Source organism: Saccharomyces mikatae (assembly GCF_947241705.1).
Source record: "Saccharomyces mikatae IFO 1815 strain IFO1815 genome assembly, chromosome: 15".
In the NCBI taxonomy this organism is placed as follows: domain Eukaryota; kingdom Fungi; phylum Ascomycota; class Saccharomycetes; order Saccharomycetales; family Saccharomycetaceae; genus Saccharomyces; species Saccharomyces mikatae.
Genome location: NC_079270.1, coordinates 609,229 through 627,598, shown reverse-complemented (window position 1 = coordinate 627,598; position 18,370 = coordinate 609,229). Strand labels below are relative to the sequence as shown.

The 18,370-nt window shown below is 37.8% G+C and overlaps 7 protein-coding genes across 7 annotated transcripts; 4 read left to right on the top strand and 3 right to left on the bottom strand.

Annotated features, from left to right (window-relative positions):
• Positions 1-98: 98 nt before the first annotated feature.
• ISN1 (IMP 5'-nucleotidase) lies at positions 99-1,451 on the top strand (the record flags this gene model as incomplete). The annotated part of the gene is made up of 1 exon (XM_056225791.1): positions 99-1,451. One exon carries the CDS (start codon positions 99-101, stop codon positions 1,449-1,451), a length of 1,353 nt encoding a protein of 450 aa, XP_056079575.1.
• A 155-nt stretch (positions 1,452-1,606) lies between these two features.
• SLP1 (Slp1p) lies at positions 1,607-3,373 on the bottom strand (the record flags this gene model as incomplete). The annotated part of the gene is made up of 1 exon (XM_056225790.1): positions 1,607-3,373. The coding sequence occupies one exon, from the start codon at positions 3,371-3,373 to the stop codon at positions 1,607-1,609; it is 1,767 nt and encodes a 588-aa protein (XP_056079574.1).
• Positions 3,374-3,708: 335 nt separating this feature from the next.
• PDR5 (ATP-binding cassette multidrug transporter PDR5) lies at positions 3,709-8,241 on the bottom strand (the record flags this gene model as incomplete). Its single annotated transcript, XM_056225789.1, has 1 exon — positions 3,709-8,241. The coding sequence occupies one exon, from the start codon at positions 8,239-8,241 to the stop codon at positions 3,709-3,711; it is 4,533 nt and encodes a 1,510-aa protein (XP_056079573.1).
• A 1,518-nt stretch (positions 8,242-9,759) lies between these two features.
• ATG40 (Atg40p) lies at positions 9,760-10,530 on the top strand (the record flags this gene model as incomplete). Its single annotated transcript, XM_056225788.1, has 1 exon — positions 9,760-10,530. The coding sequence occupies one exon, from the start codon at positions 9,760-9,762 to the stop codon at positions 10,528-10,530; it is 771 nt and encodes a 256-aa protein (XP_056079572.1).
• Positions 10,531-11,462: 932 nt separating this feature from the next.
• On the top strand, positions 11,463-15,137 carry RPB2 (DNA-directed RNA polymerase II subunit RPB2; the record flags this gene model as incomplete). The annotated part of the gene is made up of 1 exon (XM_056225787.1): positions 11,463-15,137. One exon carries the CDS (start codon positions 11,463-11,465, stop codon positions 15,135-15,137), a length of 3,675 nt encoding a protein of 1,224 aa, XP_056079571.1.
• Positions 15,138-15,665: 528 nt separating this feature from the next.
• MRPL23 (mitochondrial 54S ribosomal protein uL13m) lies at positions 15,666-16,157 on the bottom strand (the record flags this gene model as incomplete). Its single annotated transcript, XM_056225786.1, has 1 exon — positions 15,666-16,157. The coding sequence occupies one exon, from the start codon at positions 16,155-16,157 to the stop codon at positions 15,666-15,668; it is 492 nt and encodes a 163-aa protein (XP_056079570.1).
• Positions 16,158-16,604: 447 nt separating this feature from the next.
• SMP3 (glycosylphosphatidylinositol-alpha 1,2 mannosyltransferase) lies at positions 16,605-18,311 on the top strand (the record flags this gene model as incomplete). The annotated part of the gene is made up of 1 exon (XM_056225784.1): positions 16,605-18,311. The coding sequence occupies one exon, from the start codon at positions 16,605-16,607 to the stop codon at positions 18,309-18,311; it is 1,707 nt and encodes a 568-aa protein (XP_056079569.1).
• Positions 18,312-18,370: the final 59 nt, after the last annotated feature.

Here is an 18,370-nt window from a genome sequence, read left to right as displayed (position 1 = left end):
AGAGAATGTACTAAAAAAAGGAAGCTTCTCGAGGAAAGTCCAATATCACCTACATAGTCAAGAAACTAACAAGATTTCATATATTAACCTATATAGTAATGTCTTCGAGGTATAGGGTAGAATATCATTTAAAGAGTCACCGCAAAGATGAGTTTATAGATTGGGTAAAGGGGCTATTGGCCTCACCGTTTGTTCTTCATGCGGTCTCTCATGAAGGTGATTACAATGATGACTTGGCAACAACTCAACGTGTAAGATCACAGTATGCAGATATCTTCAAAGATATTGAGGGGCTGATTAAGGATAAGATAGAATTTGACTCCAGAAACATCAATCAAGATGAAATTGAAGATGGCGCCTCTTCTCAATCCCTGAATATTCTGGGACAATCACGTTTGAACCTTTTGGTCCCATCAATAGGAACATTTTTTACAGAACTTCCATTAGAGCAAGCTTTTTTATGGGAAGATTCACAAAGGGCCATTTCTGCACGTAGAATGGTGGCACCAAGCTTCAATGATATCAGACATATTCTAAACACTGCACAGATCTTTCACTTCAAAAAACAAGAGAATTTGCATAATGGTAAAGTTTTGAGGTTGGTTACTTTTGATGGAGATGTTACCTTGTATGAAGATGGCGGGTCTCTTGTTTACACCAACCCGGTAATCCCTTATATACTCAAGCTGTTACGCTACGGCATCAACGTGGGTATAGTGACCGCTGCTGGATATGATGAAGCTGAAACCTATGAGAACAGATTAAGGGGGCTAATTGTGGCATTACATGATTCAACTGATATACCAGTTTCTCGAAAAGAGAACTTAACAATTATGGGTGGTGAATCAAGTTATCTTTTCCGTTATTATGAAGATCCAGAAGAGGATAACTTTGGATTTAGACAAATTGACAAAGAGGAATGGTTATTGCCTATGATGAAGGCCTGGTCTCTCGAAGACGTGGAAAAGACCTTGGACTTCGCCGAGAGGACTTTGAACAGGTTGAGAAAAAGATTAAACTTACCTTCAGAAATTGCTATTATTCGTAAAGTGAGAGCAGTTGGTATTGTACCAGGCGAAAGGTACGATGAGGCTTCCAAAAGACAAGTTCCAGTTAAACTTGACCGAGAACAGCTGGAGGAAATAGTACTAACTCTTCAAAACACTTTAGAGTCTTTTGCGCCTTCTAGAAGAATCCAATTTAGTTGTTTTGACGGTGGTAGTGATGTTTGGTGCGATATAGGAGGGAAAGACCTTGGTGTTCGTTCACTACAACAATTTTATAATCCTGAAGCCCCTATCAAGCCCTCTGAAACCTTGCATGTTGGCGATCAGTTTGCACCGGTGGGCTCAGCAAACGATTTCAAGGCAAGATTGGCTGGATGCACCCTCTGGATAGCTTCCCCCCAAGAAACTGTGAATTACCTTCATAGACTATTAGAAACTGATTAAAATAGTTTATGTATGTAGAATAATTAGAAACAGATAAAAGCATTTGATATTTTTTTAGGGAACATTCTGTATGTAAATATAGGTGCATTCACCCTGAGTCCCTGCTACGAATCCGATCAAAACATTGTTGGAACTGTTTATAACGTCTTTATACCTCATTTGATGGCTTGCTGGACAATGTCTACTTTTCTGATATTATCGTTTTTATTTTCTTCGAAATCGTCGAAGTAGAGCTCTCTTGTTATTAATAGATAAGATATCAACCCCACAAAAGCGAAAAATGATGCATAAACAATTCTTCTTTGAAAACTCACTTCCTTTTCTAATCTTTCTAAATGTAGTAAATGACGATTGGTAAATTTGTCATTTTCCAGTTTTTGTTCTTCTAATATACGTAATGATTGGTCTTTTAGTTGATTAGCAAAGTTATTCAGCAGATCTAAATTATTCATCATTGTCTCGTTAAACATCGTGACAAGATGACCGAATTTTGCCTCATGAGCAATTTCAAGCTGTTCAAATGATCTCGATAGTAATTTGCTTTGTTCTTCAATGTAAGAAACTGTTAAACTGGAATTGGTCTCCAGTTGAGACAATCTTTTCATAATGTTTTTGAAGATAGATTCTTCTGGGATTACAGGAACAGCAGAAGATGGCGATGATGATGATATCTGTTTGGGGGGACAAAAGGAAGCGCCGACCTCCTTGAAAAATTCATCAAATTTCAAGGGAATAAGCTTAGACGTACATGATAATACCCCAGTTATATCTGACACGGCACTTGTATTCAGAGTTTCTAAATGTGTTCCCACGTTTTTACATTCATCTGGAATACTTTCTTCATCCAAATTGTTTATGCTTTTAACTGCTAGAAGATGCTCTTTATCCTCTTGGGCTTTGAGTTGATCGATTTTGAATTCATCCATCATGGTCTTACCATATACTTTGATTAAAGAGATGGGACAGTAAAATTCATCATCATAATGAGATAATACTTCAATTTTGAGGTAGCTTGCCCAGATCTGAGGATTATTAATTTGAAACTTTTGTAGTTCTCTTGAATTCTCTGCTTCAAACTCCCCTAATATTGTCCATTCGTTCCTAACCACCGGCATTATATCAGAAACTGATACTCTGAATTTCTTGAAAGTTGACGAAAAGAATTCGTAATTAGCAATGTCTATTTCCTCAACTAGAATATCTTCGCAAAGCTCTATAACAACAAATTGCTGCGGAGCTGAACAGGGATTCAGCAAATACTTATCTTTGCTTTCAATCAAGATAGAAGTAGCACCAATTGCTTCTGAGTTGCTTTTTACAATGGTTGCAGCGCAATCTAAAGATGCGTAGTTAAATTGTTTCTTGTATACTTTTCTTATATCCTCTTCGTCATTAAAAATTTTTTGAAACCCTTCTCCTCCTTCACTCCATTCATCTTTGTTAGTCAGAAACCCTAAATCTATTTCTAATTCTTCTCCTATACATTCTCTTTCTTTATAACAGGATGGATCGATTGGCTCCCTCATGCGACTAAGATGACGATCAGGGCCTGTTGAGTGTTCCTTCGACTTAACCTTCTTCCATTCATCAAACGACAAAAATGAGTTACTCGAAAGGCTGGGGTTCATTGAGCTTGCAGGTTGCGTCAGTACGCTTTGCTCTTCCCTCCCATCGCCTTCTCGTACTTTAGCCTGCCGTATCTCAACTCTAGTAGCCTGTCCAAAATCACGGCCTCTTAAAGAACCGGTAGATAGCGGTGATGAGCCTTCTTTCTGTGCATTCGTTGTACCTCGATCAGTGATCACGGTGGCATTGTGTAGATCTATCTTGGTATCTTGGTCAGTTTCGTTCCTGTCTAATGCGAAGGATCCGATTATACTAGCCCACAAAATAAGCCCGTATATGAGAAGACGGTTTGTCATTCGGACGGATAACAATGGGATATATCTTATACTTTACGTATAATCATCGCGGTGTTTCTTTTCAACTGTAGGACGCAGTTAAGATATAATGTTCCTACGCCGTATATAGATGCCCATAGAAAAATATTGATGAGATAATCTTGGAATAAAACTTCAGGAATTTTTTCGGACACTAAGACTCGATATATTCATGCCGCAAGTAAACAAACAAACATCGAAAACTCACTTAATTGAGAAAAAAGAAAACTCGTAATTATGCACTTTATGTGATATTTATGTAAAATTAATTTAAAAAAGTCCATGCTTTGGAATTATTTGCTGAAACCGTAGATATATTACTTTTTGGAAAGCTTGCCGTTCTTTTTAGGCACTCTTGCAAGCCAGTAGAAAAAGACACCAGCGATATAATTGAATGCAATGTAACAAATGAAAATACCGAAATTTCTCCATCTCTCGCTGTAGTAGGAATTGACATTAGCTAAGTAAGCGTTGGTTGTGGAGATTTGGCAGAAACTACAAGAGTCAGTCGCATTTTCATCCGTCAAATAACCAGTCTTGGCTAGTTCTAAATAAGGTTCCATATATTGTCCACATGTCATACCAGATGAGGGCGTGAATTTCAACAATTCGTAATCAGCACATTTAACGTCCACATTAGCGACACCCACTGCTAGCAGAGCTTGTATGAAGTAAGTCAAAGGTGATACTCTGTACATAAATATCCAAAATCTGGGCATCGCACTAGGGGTGGTCATAACACCGCAGAAAGATAATGACATAGTAAACAATAGAGATGCTAGATTAGCAGCACTTTCTGCAACTTGGTTGAACGAGATGACAAGCAGACCCATCGAACCAACGTAAACGTAGAAAGCACAAGAGAATAACCAAAACAAAGCACCTCTTTCATGCAACTGGCCAGCGGCTGACGCATTTGAGTAAAACCCAATCGGGTAGTAGTAAATAAAATAAGCAATGGTACCTGCTAATATATTCCATGGAACTTCCACTAAAATTTGAGCAAAAATGAACGATATCCAAGAAAAGGTTCTTGATGGACGTTCCCTAGCCTCGTATAAATCTCTTTGTTGAACGAAAGCAGGTAGATATTGTTGCAAAATAGGATTGAAAATAACCGTAAACATAAACACAGCTAACATTTGATTCTGTAAACCTTGTAGTGAAGTCCCAGCCTTGAAGAAAGTAAAACCGATGAATAATTGATTGAAAACAGTTAGAATGAATTTGGACCATAAGTATTCAGGAGATCTCCAATACTGTTGGAACAGACGGACACTGACCAATTTTGTTTGATAAGAAACTGATTGTGAAAATTCATGTTGCTCTTCAGAGGAAGTCAAAGAGCACTTCTTTGGTAATTCCTTCTCCATCCAATCTAATTCAGATTGAATAGCCTTGTACTCTTCAGAATTCCTCCAAACTTCGTGATAATCTTGGCTCGCATGAGAACCGGGAGCAGCACCAACAACTTCTAACATCCATTCGGCTGGGTTTGCATTCTCAGGACATTTATGGGCACCGTGATTTTCGAAGTAATCAATCATAGTTTTACAACCTTCACCTAAATCTCCAAAATAAACGGTCTTACCACCACGTTGCATAAATAGTAAACGATCAAATTCTTGCATTAGGATAGCAGATGGTTGATGGATAGTACATAGAATTGCTTGACCGTGGTTTGCTAGTTTTTTCATCAATTGACAGATTGACCAAGCGGTTTGAGAATCTAAACCGGAGGTTGGTTCATCCAAAAAGACCAATAACTTTGGTTTTGCAGTCAGTTCAACACCGATAGTTAATCTCTTCCTTTGTTCAACATTTAAACCTTCACCTGCAATTCCGACAACTGCATCAGCATATTTTTCCATTTCCAGAATCTTGATAACTTCCTCAACGTATCTATCTTTTTCTTCAATGGAAACTTCGGCAGGTTGACGTAAATAAGCAGAGAATCTTAGTGATTCTCTAACAGTAGCAGTTTTCAAATGCAAATCTTGTTGTTGACAATAACCAATAGATCTTGGGAAAGATTTATCACGAGGAATACCGTCAACAAAAATATCACCAGTAATAACACCCATGGTAACTCTTTCTGCTAAACAGTCCAACAAAGTAGTTTTTCCAGCACCAGAAGCACCCATTAAGGCTGTTAATGTTCCTGGCTTGACCCAACCATCAACATTGTTTAAAATGCGTCTTGTTTCAGTTTTGATTTGAACCTCGTAACATAGGTTTCTCCAGTGAAAAATGGCTTCGGACTTTGATAAACCAACATCTCCATACGTGTCAGATTCCTCTTCAGAACTTTCTTGTAACATTTTCCTATCACTAGATAAATCACTAGGTTCGCCAACGTTCTCAGGGTCACTCACATTCTTCTCCTTCAATTCACCTCTTTTCTTCATCTTCTTAATTATACTGCGTGGGAAAACTAAGATTTCACCCTTCTGTTTGGCACCCTCATTGTATTCACATAAGAATAGGTAAACAAAGAAGAAGAAAACAACATAAGCCATACCTATACCGAAACCACGCCATTTGTCTTTGTGATAATATTGGTAACTTTCCTTGATAAAATCATCACCCAGAACATAATCTTGGCCAGGAATGGATCCAACAACAGTGCAGACAGATTCAGTACCAGTTATGTTAGCATAAGCCGGACCACGAGGAATATATTCAGCACATGGGAACTTCCTATCATGGAACTCGTTAATTAACAGGGACTCAAATAAGTAAGCCAGAGGATTGATATACCAAATCCATTTGGACCAACGTAAAATCTTCTTCTTTGGAATGGCGAAACCGGTATACATAGCTAGTGCCAGTAACAACATGGAAGCGGGAACCATAGCCTCTGAGAACGTCTTTGTTAACGAACCAACAAATCTAAACAAATGGGACATAGAGAAAACTGCTACAATATTAATTAATAAGTAGAAAAAGAAAACTCCAGCATTTCTTCTGAAGTCAACTAGGAAATAAAAAATAATATTGAAACAGGTAGCGATGATTAATTTCGTAGGTATTTCTGAAAGAACTGATGCAAACGCATCGGCACTTGGGTGATATAGCGAATATGTTCTATGCTTTTCAGTGATTGGTCTGGCTTCATACAAAGAGAAAATTTCTAATAGGGAGGAAAACGCATTAAACAGGATAGCAAAAAACATGGCAGATCCACGGAAATAAAATGTAGATGTATCACCCTTTTTCATGATCTTATAAAACATTGAACCCAAAATTAAAGCCATACTTGAATTACCCAGGATCATAAACAATGTAAATCCAATATTATTTCGCAGTCTCCACATATTTCTTATCAGCAGGTATTTGACTTGCATCATGTAGTTGACGGTGTAAGGAGAAGAAGGTCTTGCCTTGTTTGATTGCTTAGCAATGTGTGCTTCCCTGATAGCTTCACGAGTGGCTTCGTCACTACTTGCCAAACGTTGGTCGACTTCTTTCATTAAATCCTTGTAGTTTTGAGATTTTATCCAGTAATCATTCATTTCTTTTGGAGTTTGTGGAATACGAATGCCTCGTTTCAGCATGTCATTGTTTAGTACTCTTTCTGAAGGACTTGTGACAGAGGTCAAAAAGTCAGCGGTTGTTTGTCTCTTTGGGCACACATATCCCATATCTTCAAAATATTTCTTGGCTTTATCACCTGGGCCATAGTAAATCTGATATCCATCATCTAAGACACATACTTTGTTAAATAGATTGTATGCGTCTTGAGAACATTGGTAGATAGCGACAGTAGCAGATGTATTAGAAATATCAGCTTGAGTCTTCAGGGCACGAATAAATTCTAAAGCGGTGGCCGAATCCAACCCTCTTGTAGCGTTATCCCAGCATTGAAATTTGGACCCGCAAATGGAAACTTCAGCGATGGAAACACGCTTTCTTTCACCACCGGAGACACCTCTAACAATATCGTTACCGACCTTTGTGTCTCTAGTATGTGATAGACCGTATGTAGCCATTGCGACTTCAGCTAAATGGTTTGCATAGCTTTCTCTATCGACGCCCTTGATACGATTTTGGGGCGTTTTTAATCTTGCCACTGTAACTAATGTTTCGAAGACTGTTAGATGAGGTAGATGAATATCGGCTTCTGCGTTGTAGACGACTTCACCACGGAAATGCTTCCTGATATCGTCACCGGAGTAACCACTGTAAGATAATTCAGTGTCAGCACCAAGATCAAAACCGTGAGTGTTTGAAGAGATAGATTTCAACAAAGTGGTGCAACCAGAACCTGGTCTACCTAAAACCACCAGTAATTCGCCTGGATTCAAACAACCGTCCATGGGCTTTAGAATTTGGAATTTGTTTGCTTCCTTGGACTGTTGCAGCATTCTCACACCACTTTTCAGCAGTTTGTAAGGAACATTAAGAACGGTAGATTGATAGGCAACATCCGCGGAAGCACCTGATGCACTCAAGTTCTTCCAGGCGCAACCTAAGGAATAAGGCTTGTAGAAGTCAGGGTCCTCTGCACTTAGACGAGCCATGTTTTTAACCCAGGTGGCACTAGAAAAATTTTCAGAGTTAGGATCCAATCTTGGGTCATAGCCTGGAGCTTCAGGATCGGAAAATATTGGGTTAACACCTTTCACACTGCTGGAGAAGATGGATTGAGCTTCATTCTTATTAGACACCGATTGTGTTGAGTTTTGCATACTTTCTGTGGTCAAAGTTCTTGCTAGTTTTTGAATACGAGCTTTTGTATGTTCATCGAACCCATTGTAGTTGTGCAAGTCAGCGGCACTTTCAGCAGAAGAGGCGGAGGAGCAGCTGGTAACATCATCGACGTTATTGGGGAGCTTGGCCTCGGGCATTTTATCTAAGGTTTTTCGAATTGAGCAGATGGAAAAACTTAGAAGGGCCTTTTTTTTATCCGAAAGTTTTTCTTTTGTTATTTAATTGATAGTTATCAGATAAAGTTGACTAACGTCTGACACAGTCGTTGTATACTTGTATCTTTATGGTACTCTTTTTCATGTGATTCAAAGGTAAACGAGTCTCAAGTGAAGAACGAAGGGGTTGCACCTGTAACAGTTTTATATGTCTCAGAGTTGTCTTTCTTACATTTAGATTATGTTCAACAGATAAAGTATTGCAGTGTAAGAGAGTTCCGTGGAGAAACTTCTTTTTTTTTAGCATATTACAGCTGTATGAATACAGACAGATCTGCTTGATCTTTTCTTTTTCAGGCACCAACCTTTCCACGGAACGATGAGTCTGTAGTGCGCTGAGCCCACACTCATCCGAGTCTTAGTAGGTACGTGTCTGAGAACATCATGCCATCAGGGTATGTCCATTCCGCGGAATGCGAGAGGTCTTGGATTTGAAGCATTTGCTTCCGTGGGGAACAACCCGACGAAATAGCCACTCCGCGGACGACTAGTTAGTTGGCAGAAAGATGTGACTCGATAGATGCATCCACACATTTGCTACTCATCTCTGCTAAAAAAAGGCGCAGAATGCGACACATTTGTGCCTAAAAGCTTTTAAGCTTTAATTAGTAAGATCCTATATAACATGTATTTTCCATCGAGTTCCATCCTTTACACTGCGAAATCACGGTCTATGTAATAATAAGTAAAGGATATCCGTTAAAAAGACACTCTCTTAAACGATTGGCAGTAGTGACAAGGTTGGAATGTGAAATCTTTCTTTTTTTTCAGGTGTTTTGTTCTCTCTTCAACCTTTTTTTAATATTTTGGTCTTGTCTCGGAGCTTTGAAGCTGCCTACTTTTATTTTTTTAATCTTTGATGTTAAAGTTTAAGAAACTATGTGACGTTTAAATGATTTCTGGGCATCATTAAAAAAAGGCTACATGTACCAAACAAACGATTCAGAGATATATGTACCAGATTAAAGATTACATGTGTACATGTATGGTAGTCCTTACAAAGTAATATAGCAAAGATAAGGCAATTTAACGGTACTTCTTGTGCCACGATGCTAAAAACACATCACATATTTCCTTCCATGAACTGTTCATATTCCCCAGTTCTTATCACTTCTCTTTAGTTTATATTTTGGTTTCTGTCATTTTTGTTACCCGCTCTGTAGAAAGGTGCGGTTACCGCCCGCAGGTATTGGGGCCTCCCTTAATATGCATCGATTTTACTGCTCAGAATCGTACAAAAGATAATGTGTGTGGAACACAGCTTTTCTAAGCAACGAAGTACACGTGCAAGAGTAACATTGTATCATTTTGATTTTTAGTTCGATCCAAACTCGACATTAGTAATTAATCAAATCGAATATAAAAAATTCAGAGTACTCTTTCTTTTTGTTTTGCTTCCCAACATCCTCCCCGCTGTCTTTCATTACATCCTAGAAAGCTATGTTTAACTTAATCTTATGGCCTTTATTTTTGCTTACCTCGGTGGCCATTCCGTTGCAACTAACACTTGAAGTGGTTTATCTGACGTCTTCCATTAACTTCTCAAAGGCAAGTGCTGCTAAAACCGCTACTTCATTAGGCCAATCTCCAGTGGTCATCACAATTTATAAATCGCTGCTAAAATATTGGAGTCTTTACGAATTCATACACTTTATTTATCTCTATACTCCTATCGATGCCTTTTTGAATTTCTTACCGTTCACCTCTTTACTGATGTTGTTTGGAAGTATTTGCTTAACAAGAGAATTGGTATATGATTTCATTGGGTTTATGGAATCTCAAGGCAAGATTACTGGGTTCCTTAATAAGATAACAGAGCCAAACTTTAACAGTTACCTACTGTTCTCTTCTATTTATAATATTTGGTTTGCGGATGACACCAATGACAAATTCTTATTTGGTAAATTAACCCAGATTCTAATCTCTGTAACGGAAAGATACGAATTTCCACGTACATACTACTTATCAAAAGCTTCTGATTTCCTACAGAATCTGATTTTGACGAGAGTGAGACCCTTTGTAATAGATAAACCACAAGGCGACAGAAATCAATATCAAAACGGTAATCGTGAATCTACAAAGAATGGAGCCGCGTACCAAAAATCTTCACAACAATCGTCGTCTTTTGAACAGAATTATACAAGCACGGAGTTTCCCAATGACTATGATTTTATGGAGGACATTTTAGAGGAAAGAGCAGAACTGGATTAGAGTAGTTTTCCTTTTTCTTGCCATCGTAGTAATCTATAAAGTAACCAGTATGTCTGAGGCGTGAGACAAAACTGAGTTCACAAGATACAAAAGTCACCATAAGTATCTATGCATGTGTATGCATTTTTAAGAAACAAAATAATAAATAAATAATATCGTTCTTTCTTAGTAATACGTTAATGATTTTTTTTGCCCTTCCTCAAAGATTTATAGAATCACGCTATAGTTAAACGTGGTACAATGAACATAATGAAAGGATGCATAAAGAGAAAAAAAATAGAGTTGTTCTAACAGTACATTACATTGAAAAAAAATACCAATAAAAAAGTGCACCCCAGTGACTATTCTTGTAGTGCAGGATTGGTGCTTAACCTTTGGAAATATAATGACTCGATGGATAATTTATGTGTTGGTCGTAGTATTCCTTAGCTACTGCCTAACGTAGTAGTTCCTCATTGAGATAACATATTATGTAAAAATCCTGTACTGCAGCACATGATTAGCGCCAATCTAAAAGTATACTGTTACCCTACAAGGCGTTTAAAATGATTTTTTTCGCTTTTCTATTTTTTTCTTTTTCACTTCCTCGTAGTTAGCAGTTGAAAAAGTGGCAAACAAACAAGAAATAGGTGGTAATTCATGCAATAGTAAGCTGGCCACTACTTTCAGCAACTATAACGGATAGTGTTTTCTCTAAGTAGGGAGCAGCTTTATTACATTAGGGTATTTGGATATCGCACTCACTTCTTTTCCTCAGATTTGCAAACGGTTCGCATAATTTTTGTATATCGTATATTTCAAAGGAAGAAATTAATAGTTAACAACTAAAATACAGAACACAAGAACGGAAACAAGACATCGTATAAGCTCCATATTATAGAAACTCAGGGACAACAGAAAAGAAAACAAGTAGTAAAAAAAAAACAATAAAGATGTCTGACGTTGCTAACTCGGAAAAGTATTATGATGAGGACCCATATGGATTTGAAGATGAAAGCGCTCCGATTACTGCCGAAGATTCGTGGGCTGTCATATCCGCATTTTTTCGCGAGAAAGGTTTAGTTTCACAACAACTTGACTCCTTCAATCAATTCGTCGATTATACCTTACAGGACATCATTTGCGAGGATTCCACTTTGATTTTGGAGCAGTTGGCACAGCATACTACCGAAGCAGATAACATTAGTAGAAAATACGAAATTAGTTTTGGCAAAATTTACGTGACAAAGCCTATGGTAAATGAATCTGATGGTGTAACTCATGCGCTATACCCACAGGAAGCACGTTTACGTAATTTGACGTATTCATCTGGTTTATTCGTCGATGTCAAGAAGAGAACCTATGAAGCTATCGATGTTCCAGGTAGGGAACTGAAGTACGAATTAATCGCTGAAGAATCCGAGGATGACAGCGAAAGTGGAAAAGTTTTCATTGGTCGTTTACCTATTATGTTAAGATCAAAAAATTGTTACCTAAGTGAAGCCACAGAGTCAGATTTATACAAGTTAAAAGAATGTCCCTTTGATATGGGTGGTTATTTTATCATTAATGGTTCTGAGAAGGTTTTGATTGCACAAGAGCGTTCTGCAGGTAATATTGTTCAAGTGTTCAAAAAGGCTGCACCATCCCCAATTTCTCATGTGGCAGAAATTAGATCTGCCCTTGAAAAGGGTTCTAGATTTATCAGTACCCTTCAAGTCAAACTTTATGGCCGTGAAGGTAGTTCGGCCCGTACTATTAAAGCCACTTTGCCCTATATTAAACAGGACATTCCTATTGTAATAATATTCAGAGCTTTGGGTATTATTCCGGATGGTGAAATTCTAGAGCATATTTGCTACGACGTAAATGACTGGCAAATGTTAGAAATGCTGAAACCTTGTGTCGAAGACGGGTTCGTTATTCAAGATCGTGAAACTGCATTGGACTTTATTGGTCGCCGTGGTACTGCTCTTGGTATTAAAAAAGAGAAAAGAATTCAGTATGCAAAAGACATTTTGCAGAAAGAATTTTTACCTCATATTACTCAGTTAGAAGGTTTTGAAAGTAGAAAGGCATTTTTCTTAGGTTATATGATTAACAGATTATTACTATGTGCTTTAGATCGTAAAGACCAAGATGATCGTGATCATTTCGGGAAAAAGAGATTAGATTTGGCAGGTCCATTATTGGCCCAACTTTTCAAGACTTTATTCAAAAAATTGACTAAAGATATTTTCCGTTACATGCAAAGGACCGTGGAGGAAGCCCACGACTTTAACATGAAGTTAGCTATTAACGCAAAGACCATAACATCGGGATTGAAGTATGCCTTAGCCACTGGTAACTGGGGTGAACAAAAGAAAGCCATGTCTTCAAGAGCAGGTGTTTCTCAAGTTTTGAACCGTTACACTTATTCTTCCACTCTATCACATTTAAGAAGAACAAACACTCCTATCGGTCGTGATGGTAAATTAGCCAAACCACGTCAACTGCATAATACACATTGGGGGTTGGTCTGTCCTGCAGAAACTCCAGAGGGCCAAGCGTGTGGTTTAGTTAAAAACCTCTCACTGATGTCTTGTATTTCTGTTGGTACAGATCCAATGCCTATCATCACCTTTTTGAGTGAATGGGGTATGGAACCGTTAGAAGATTACGTGCCACATCAATCACCTGATGCCACAAGAGTTTTTGTTAACGGTGTGTGGCACGGTGTTCACAGGAACCCAGCTAGATTAATGGAAACCTTGAGAACATTGAGAAGAAAGGGCGATATTAATCCAGAGGTCTCTATGATCAGAGATATTCGTGAAAAAGAACTAAAAATTTTCACAGATGCTGGTAGGGTTTATAGACCATTGTTTATTGTTGAAGACGATGAATCGTTAGGCCATAAGGAATTAAAAGTAAGGAAAGGTCATATTGCTAAACTGATGGCTACGGAATATCAAGATATTGAAGGTGGATTTGAAGACGTAGAGGAATACACATGGTCATCGTTATTAAATGAAGGTCTAGTAGAGTACATTGATGCTGAAGAAGAAGAATCCATATTGATCGCTATGCAACCCGAAGATCTCGAGCCTGCGGAGGGTAATGAGGAAAACGATCTTGATGTGGATCCTGCCAAACGTATCAGAGTGTCACACCACGCTACAACTTTCACGCACTGTGAAATTCATCCATCTATGATTCTTGGTGTTGCTGCGTCCATCATTCCATTTCCTGACCATAACCAATCTCCACGTAATACTTACCAATCTGCTATGGGTAAGCAAGCCATGGGTGTGTTTTTAACTAATTATAATGTCCGTATGGATACTATGGCCAATATTCTATATTACCCTCAAAAGCCGTTGGGTACTACACGTGCAATGGAGTATTTGAAGTTTAGAGAATTACCTGCGGGTCAAAATGCCATTGTCGCTATTGCATGTTACTCAGGTTACAACCAAGAAGATTCTATGATTATGAACCAATCCTCAATTGATCGTGGGCTGTTCAGATCATTATTTTTCAGATCCTATATGGATCAAGAAAAGAAGTATGGTATGTCTATAACGGAAACTTTTGAAAAGCCACAGCGTACAAACACTCTAAGGATGAAGCATGGCACATACGACAAGTTAGATGATGATGGTCTCATCGCACCTGGTGTTAGGGTTTCAGGAGAAGATGTAATTATTGGTAAGACTACTCCAATATCACCAGATGAGGAAGAACTTGGTCAAAGAACAGCGTACCATTCTAAGCGTGATGCTTCAACACCATTGAGAAGTACGGAAAATGGTATTGTTGATCAAGTTTTAGTGACAACAAACCAAGATGGGTTAAAGTTTGTTAAAGTGCGTGTAAGAACTACAAAGGTTCCTCAAATTGGTGACAAATTTGCTTCTCGTCATGGTCAAAAGGGTACTATTGGTATAACATATCGTAGAGAAGATATGCCATTTACAGCAGAAGGTATTGTTCCTGATTTAATCATCAATCCTCATGCTATTCCATCTCGTATGACTGTTGCCCATTTAATCGAATGTTTATTGAGTAAAGTAGCTGCACTATCCGGTAATGAAGGTGATGCCTCTCCATTTACGGACATTACAGTAGAGGGGATATCTAAACTATTACGTGAACATGGCTACCAATCTCGTGGGTTTGAAGTGATGTACAATGGTCACACGGGTAAAAAGCTGATGGCCCAAATTTTCTTTGGTCCTACATATTATCAACGATTAAGACATATGGTGGATGACAAAATTCATGCCAGAGCTCGTGGTCCAATGCAAGTCTTGACAAGACAGCCAGTGGAGGGTAGATCAAGAGATGGTGGTTTGAGATTCGGTGAGATGGAACGTGACTGTATGATCGCACATGGTGCTGCTTCGTTCTTGAAGGAGAGATTGATGGAAGCATCCGATGCCTTTAGAGTCCATATTTGTGGTATTTGCGGGCTGATGACAGTTATTGCTAAATTAAATCATAACCAATTCGAATGTAAGGGGTGTGATAACAAGATTGATATCTACCAAATTCATATACCATATGCTGCAAAGTTGTTATTCCAAGAACTGATGGCTATGAACATCACACCACGTTTATATACCGATCGTTCAAGAGATTTTTAAGAAGCAATATTGTAACTTTAAGAAACTAACAAAAGAAAAAAAAAAACTTATCTTTGCGGACCTTGCTAAAAGAAGGGCAAGCAAGTAAACAATAACGATAAAAGAACAAGATGTAGCATGTCTTTCCGACTAATCGAGAGAATCTTCGGGCATCAGAAAATATTTAGAAGAATGACGATTAAAATAGGAACTCCCAGTGTTCATTTCTAGTCCCTATTTTGCATTTTTATCTAGTGTAAGCTTTAGTTTTTTCATAATATACTAATGAACTTTATGCGGAGAAGTCTAGACATCTAACTCATAAATAATAACTTAAGTATAAAATTATAAGGAATATATACACGGTATTCATTTTAGGACATTATTGCGGTTATGCACATCGATGAGTTTACTTAGTGCTTATTGAGGAAGGAAAACCTTTTGCTGCGCATTATGATTTAAAAACTACATAACAGATGAGTATATACATGAGTTGAAAACTGCAAAAAGGATATATATAAGATAATGACAAAGTGGTTCTACCAAAAGCTATTTCAATTGGTTTAAGATTGATTCTTTGAAAGATTCTGGTATAGATGATTGTTCATGGGCAAATGCTGTAATATTCTGTTTATAAGGATTTTCACTTCCATCAAAAACTTTCAAGCGGTCTAGTCTTTGCTTTCTTAGTTTATTTTTAGGCAGCATACCACTAACTGCCTTTTTCAAAATCTCTCCATATCCTTTATCGGCAACAACCTTTTCCATTGTCTGCAATTTAAGCTGACCAGGTCTACCTGAATGGGACCAGTAGGTCTTCTGTTCAAACTTCTTCCCTGTTACACGTATTTTTTGACAATTAGTTACCACCACGTAATCTCCGCAATCTTGTGATGGATGATAGACTGGCTTATGTTTACCAATCAAGGTAATTGCTATTGCTGAGGCCAATCTACCCAATGTTCTCTTATCACGAGCAACATCAACATGATGCCAAAGACGTGCAAAAGCCAAACCACTGTGTCCAATTTTTTGTGACATAGATCACCAATATTAATGCTGTTGCGGGTTTTCTCTGGTTATGGTACTGCTTCTTAAAAGGACTTCTTCTTTTAGCTTCTTAAGTTTTGAAGATCTTCGACGTAGGCAAGGATTAATACGGGTAACTATTATTATTATTATAATATTCATCAACCAGTAACTTAGCAGTTTGAGTGTTTGTAATATCCAGTTGTTCTTACCTGGATTCCACTAAGACATACTAGAAGAAGTGTGTTTAACATGTACAACATTAAACCTAAGAAATTCTATGAACTTTATTTTACCCTTTTATGTACGTACTGTGATGTTCGCAAAACTTCGAATCGAACACGAATATTGTAAAAGAGGATCATCTAATTAATTTATATACTCGCAGAAGATGTGTTGCTTTTGATACAGCTCATATATTCAATTCTGCCGTAAAGGCGCTGAAGACTTGTGTCGACGATGAGTGTAACTTTGAAGCTTTGCAGACGTCGCGAGATGCGCACGATTCGAAGTAATATAAGGAAGAACACAGTGAAAACGTCTGCATGGCCCTATGTGAGATATGCTACCATTTTATTATTGTTCCACAGTCATACACCAGTTACTCAAGTGTGTATAATGGGGTATCAGTTGTGGCCCTATTTAGTCTGTGCTATCGGACTAATGCTAGGGTTGAGCCCATCGTATATTCATCCAGATGAACATTTTCAATGCATTGAGATTTTGGTTATGCAGTTTACAAAGGCCAAAGGTACTGTACCATGGGAATTTGAACCTAGCTTTGCTGCTAGAAGTTACGTCCCTTTACTTTTGTTCTATGGACCATTGTTCACGATTTTAAAATCTTTTCCCAACGCTCAGAGTAACCCAATATTAATCCTGTATCTAATGAGATTACAAAACTACGTAATGATCGTATTGTGCTGTCATTTTATAATTCCAAAATTGATGAGGAGTGACAAAAGGGCGGTACAATCTATGAAAAAGGGGATAATTTTAACTTCTTACGTGACCTGGACGTACCAAACGCACACGTTTTCCAATTCCATCGAGACTCTTATTTTGATGTCGACATTGATTGTAATGGAGAACATGGTGAACGAAGAAAATATTACGAAGAGAAAATTCAAAGAATCGATTTTATTGGGACTACTGTTTAGTCTTGGCGTTTTTAATAGGGTCACTTTCCCTGCGTTTATTTTATTACCGTGCTTGATTCTATTTTGGAAGTATTACCGGGTTCATTGGCAGTCCTTCTCCTTACTTTTACTTTCATCTATATTTTTCTCTTTTCTATTTGTTTTTATTGACACATATATTTTCAATGGCGGAGAAAGACTTGTTATTGCACCTTTGAATAATTTGAAATATAATCTTGATGTCCAGAATTTACAGTTACATGGATTGCATCCAAGATACACTCATTTACTGGTCAATTTACCGCAAGTACTGGGCCCTGTATTGCTATTAGCGATTCTATCTGGTTACAAACTCGATAGTTTGTCTACATACTCAATAGTATCAGGTATGATTTTCCTCTCACTTTTTCAGCACCAAGAACTGAGATTTCTGATACCGCTAGTTCCATTATTTGTGACAAACTTAAACTGGACACCTCTGAGCTCGGCGTTAATGGGCAAAAAAATGTTTAAAGGAACTTGGTTTCTTTTTAACATAATCATGGCTTTCATCATGGGAATTTCACATCAAGGCGGAATAATTCAATTTTTAGGAGATTACTTTCACTTTCATACTGAGCCGATGGGTGTCCACATATGGTGGAAAACATATTCGCCACCCACATGGATGTATATGGACGATGCAATAACAATCTCCTCAATCGTCAATTCGAAAGATGGCGTTGAATCTTTAAATGAAATAGCATTCAAACTAGGCACCCATCATGTAATAGACCTCAAAGGCTGCGACCTGCCACTTTTGGAGGAAACAATCACAAAATTACGTCTAAATGGATTAGAGACTCCACTAACTTTAATAACACCCGATTCGATGATTTCAGAGGTGAAGAAATTGATGAGAGATGAAACAGTGAAGTTAATATCAAAAAGGCATTATTTATTCCATTTAGATCTTGATCATTTTGATTTTAACGATTATACGACTTTTAAACCCGGGCTTACAGTGTATTCAATCGAGCTGTTGTAAAACCAATTTTATAGGGAATTTGATATAACGTGTGGTCAAGAAATTGCGTAAATAGTTCC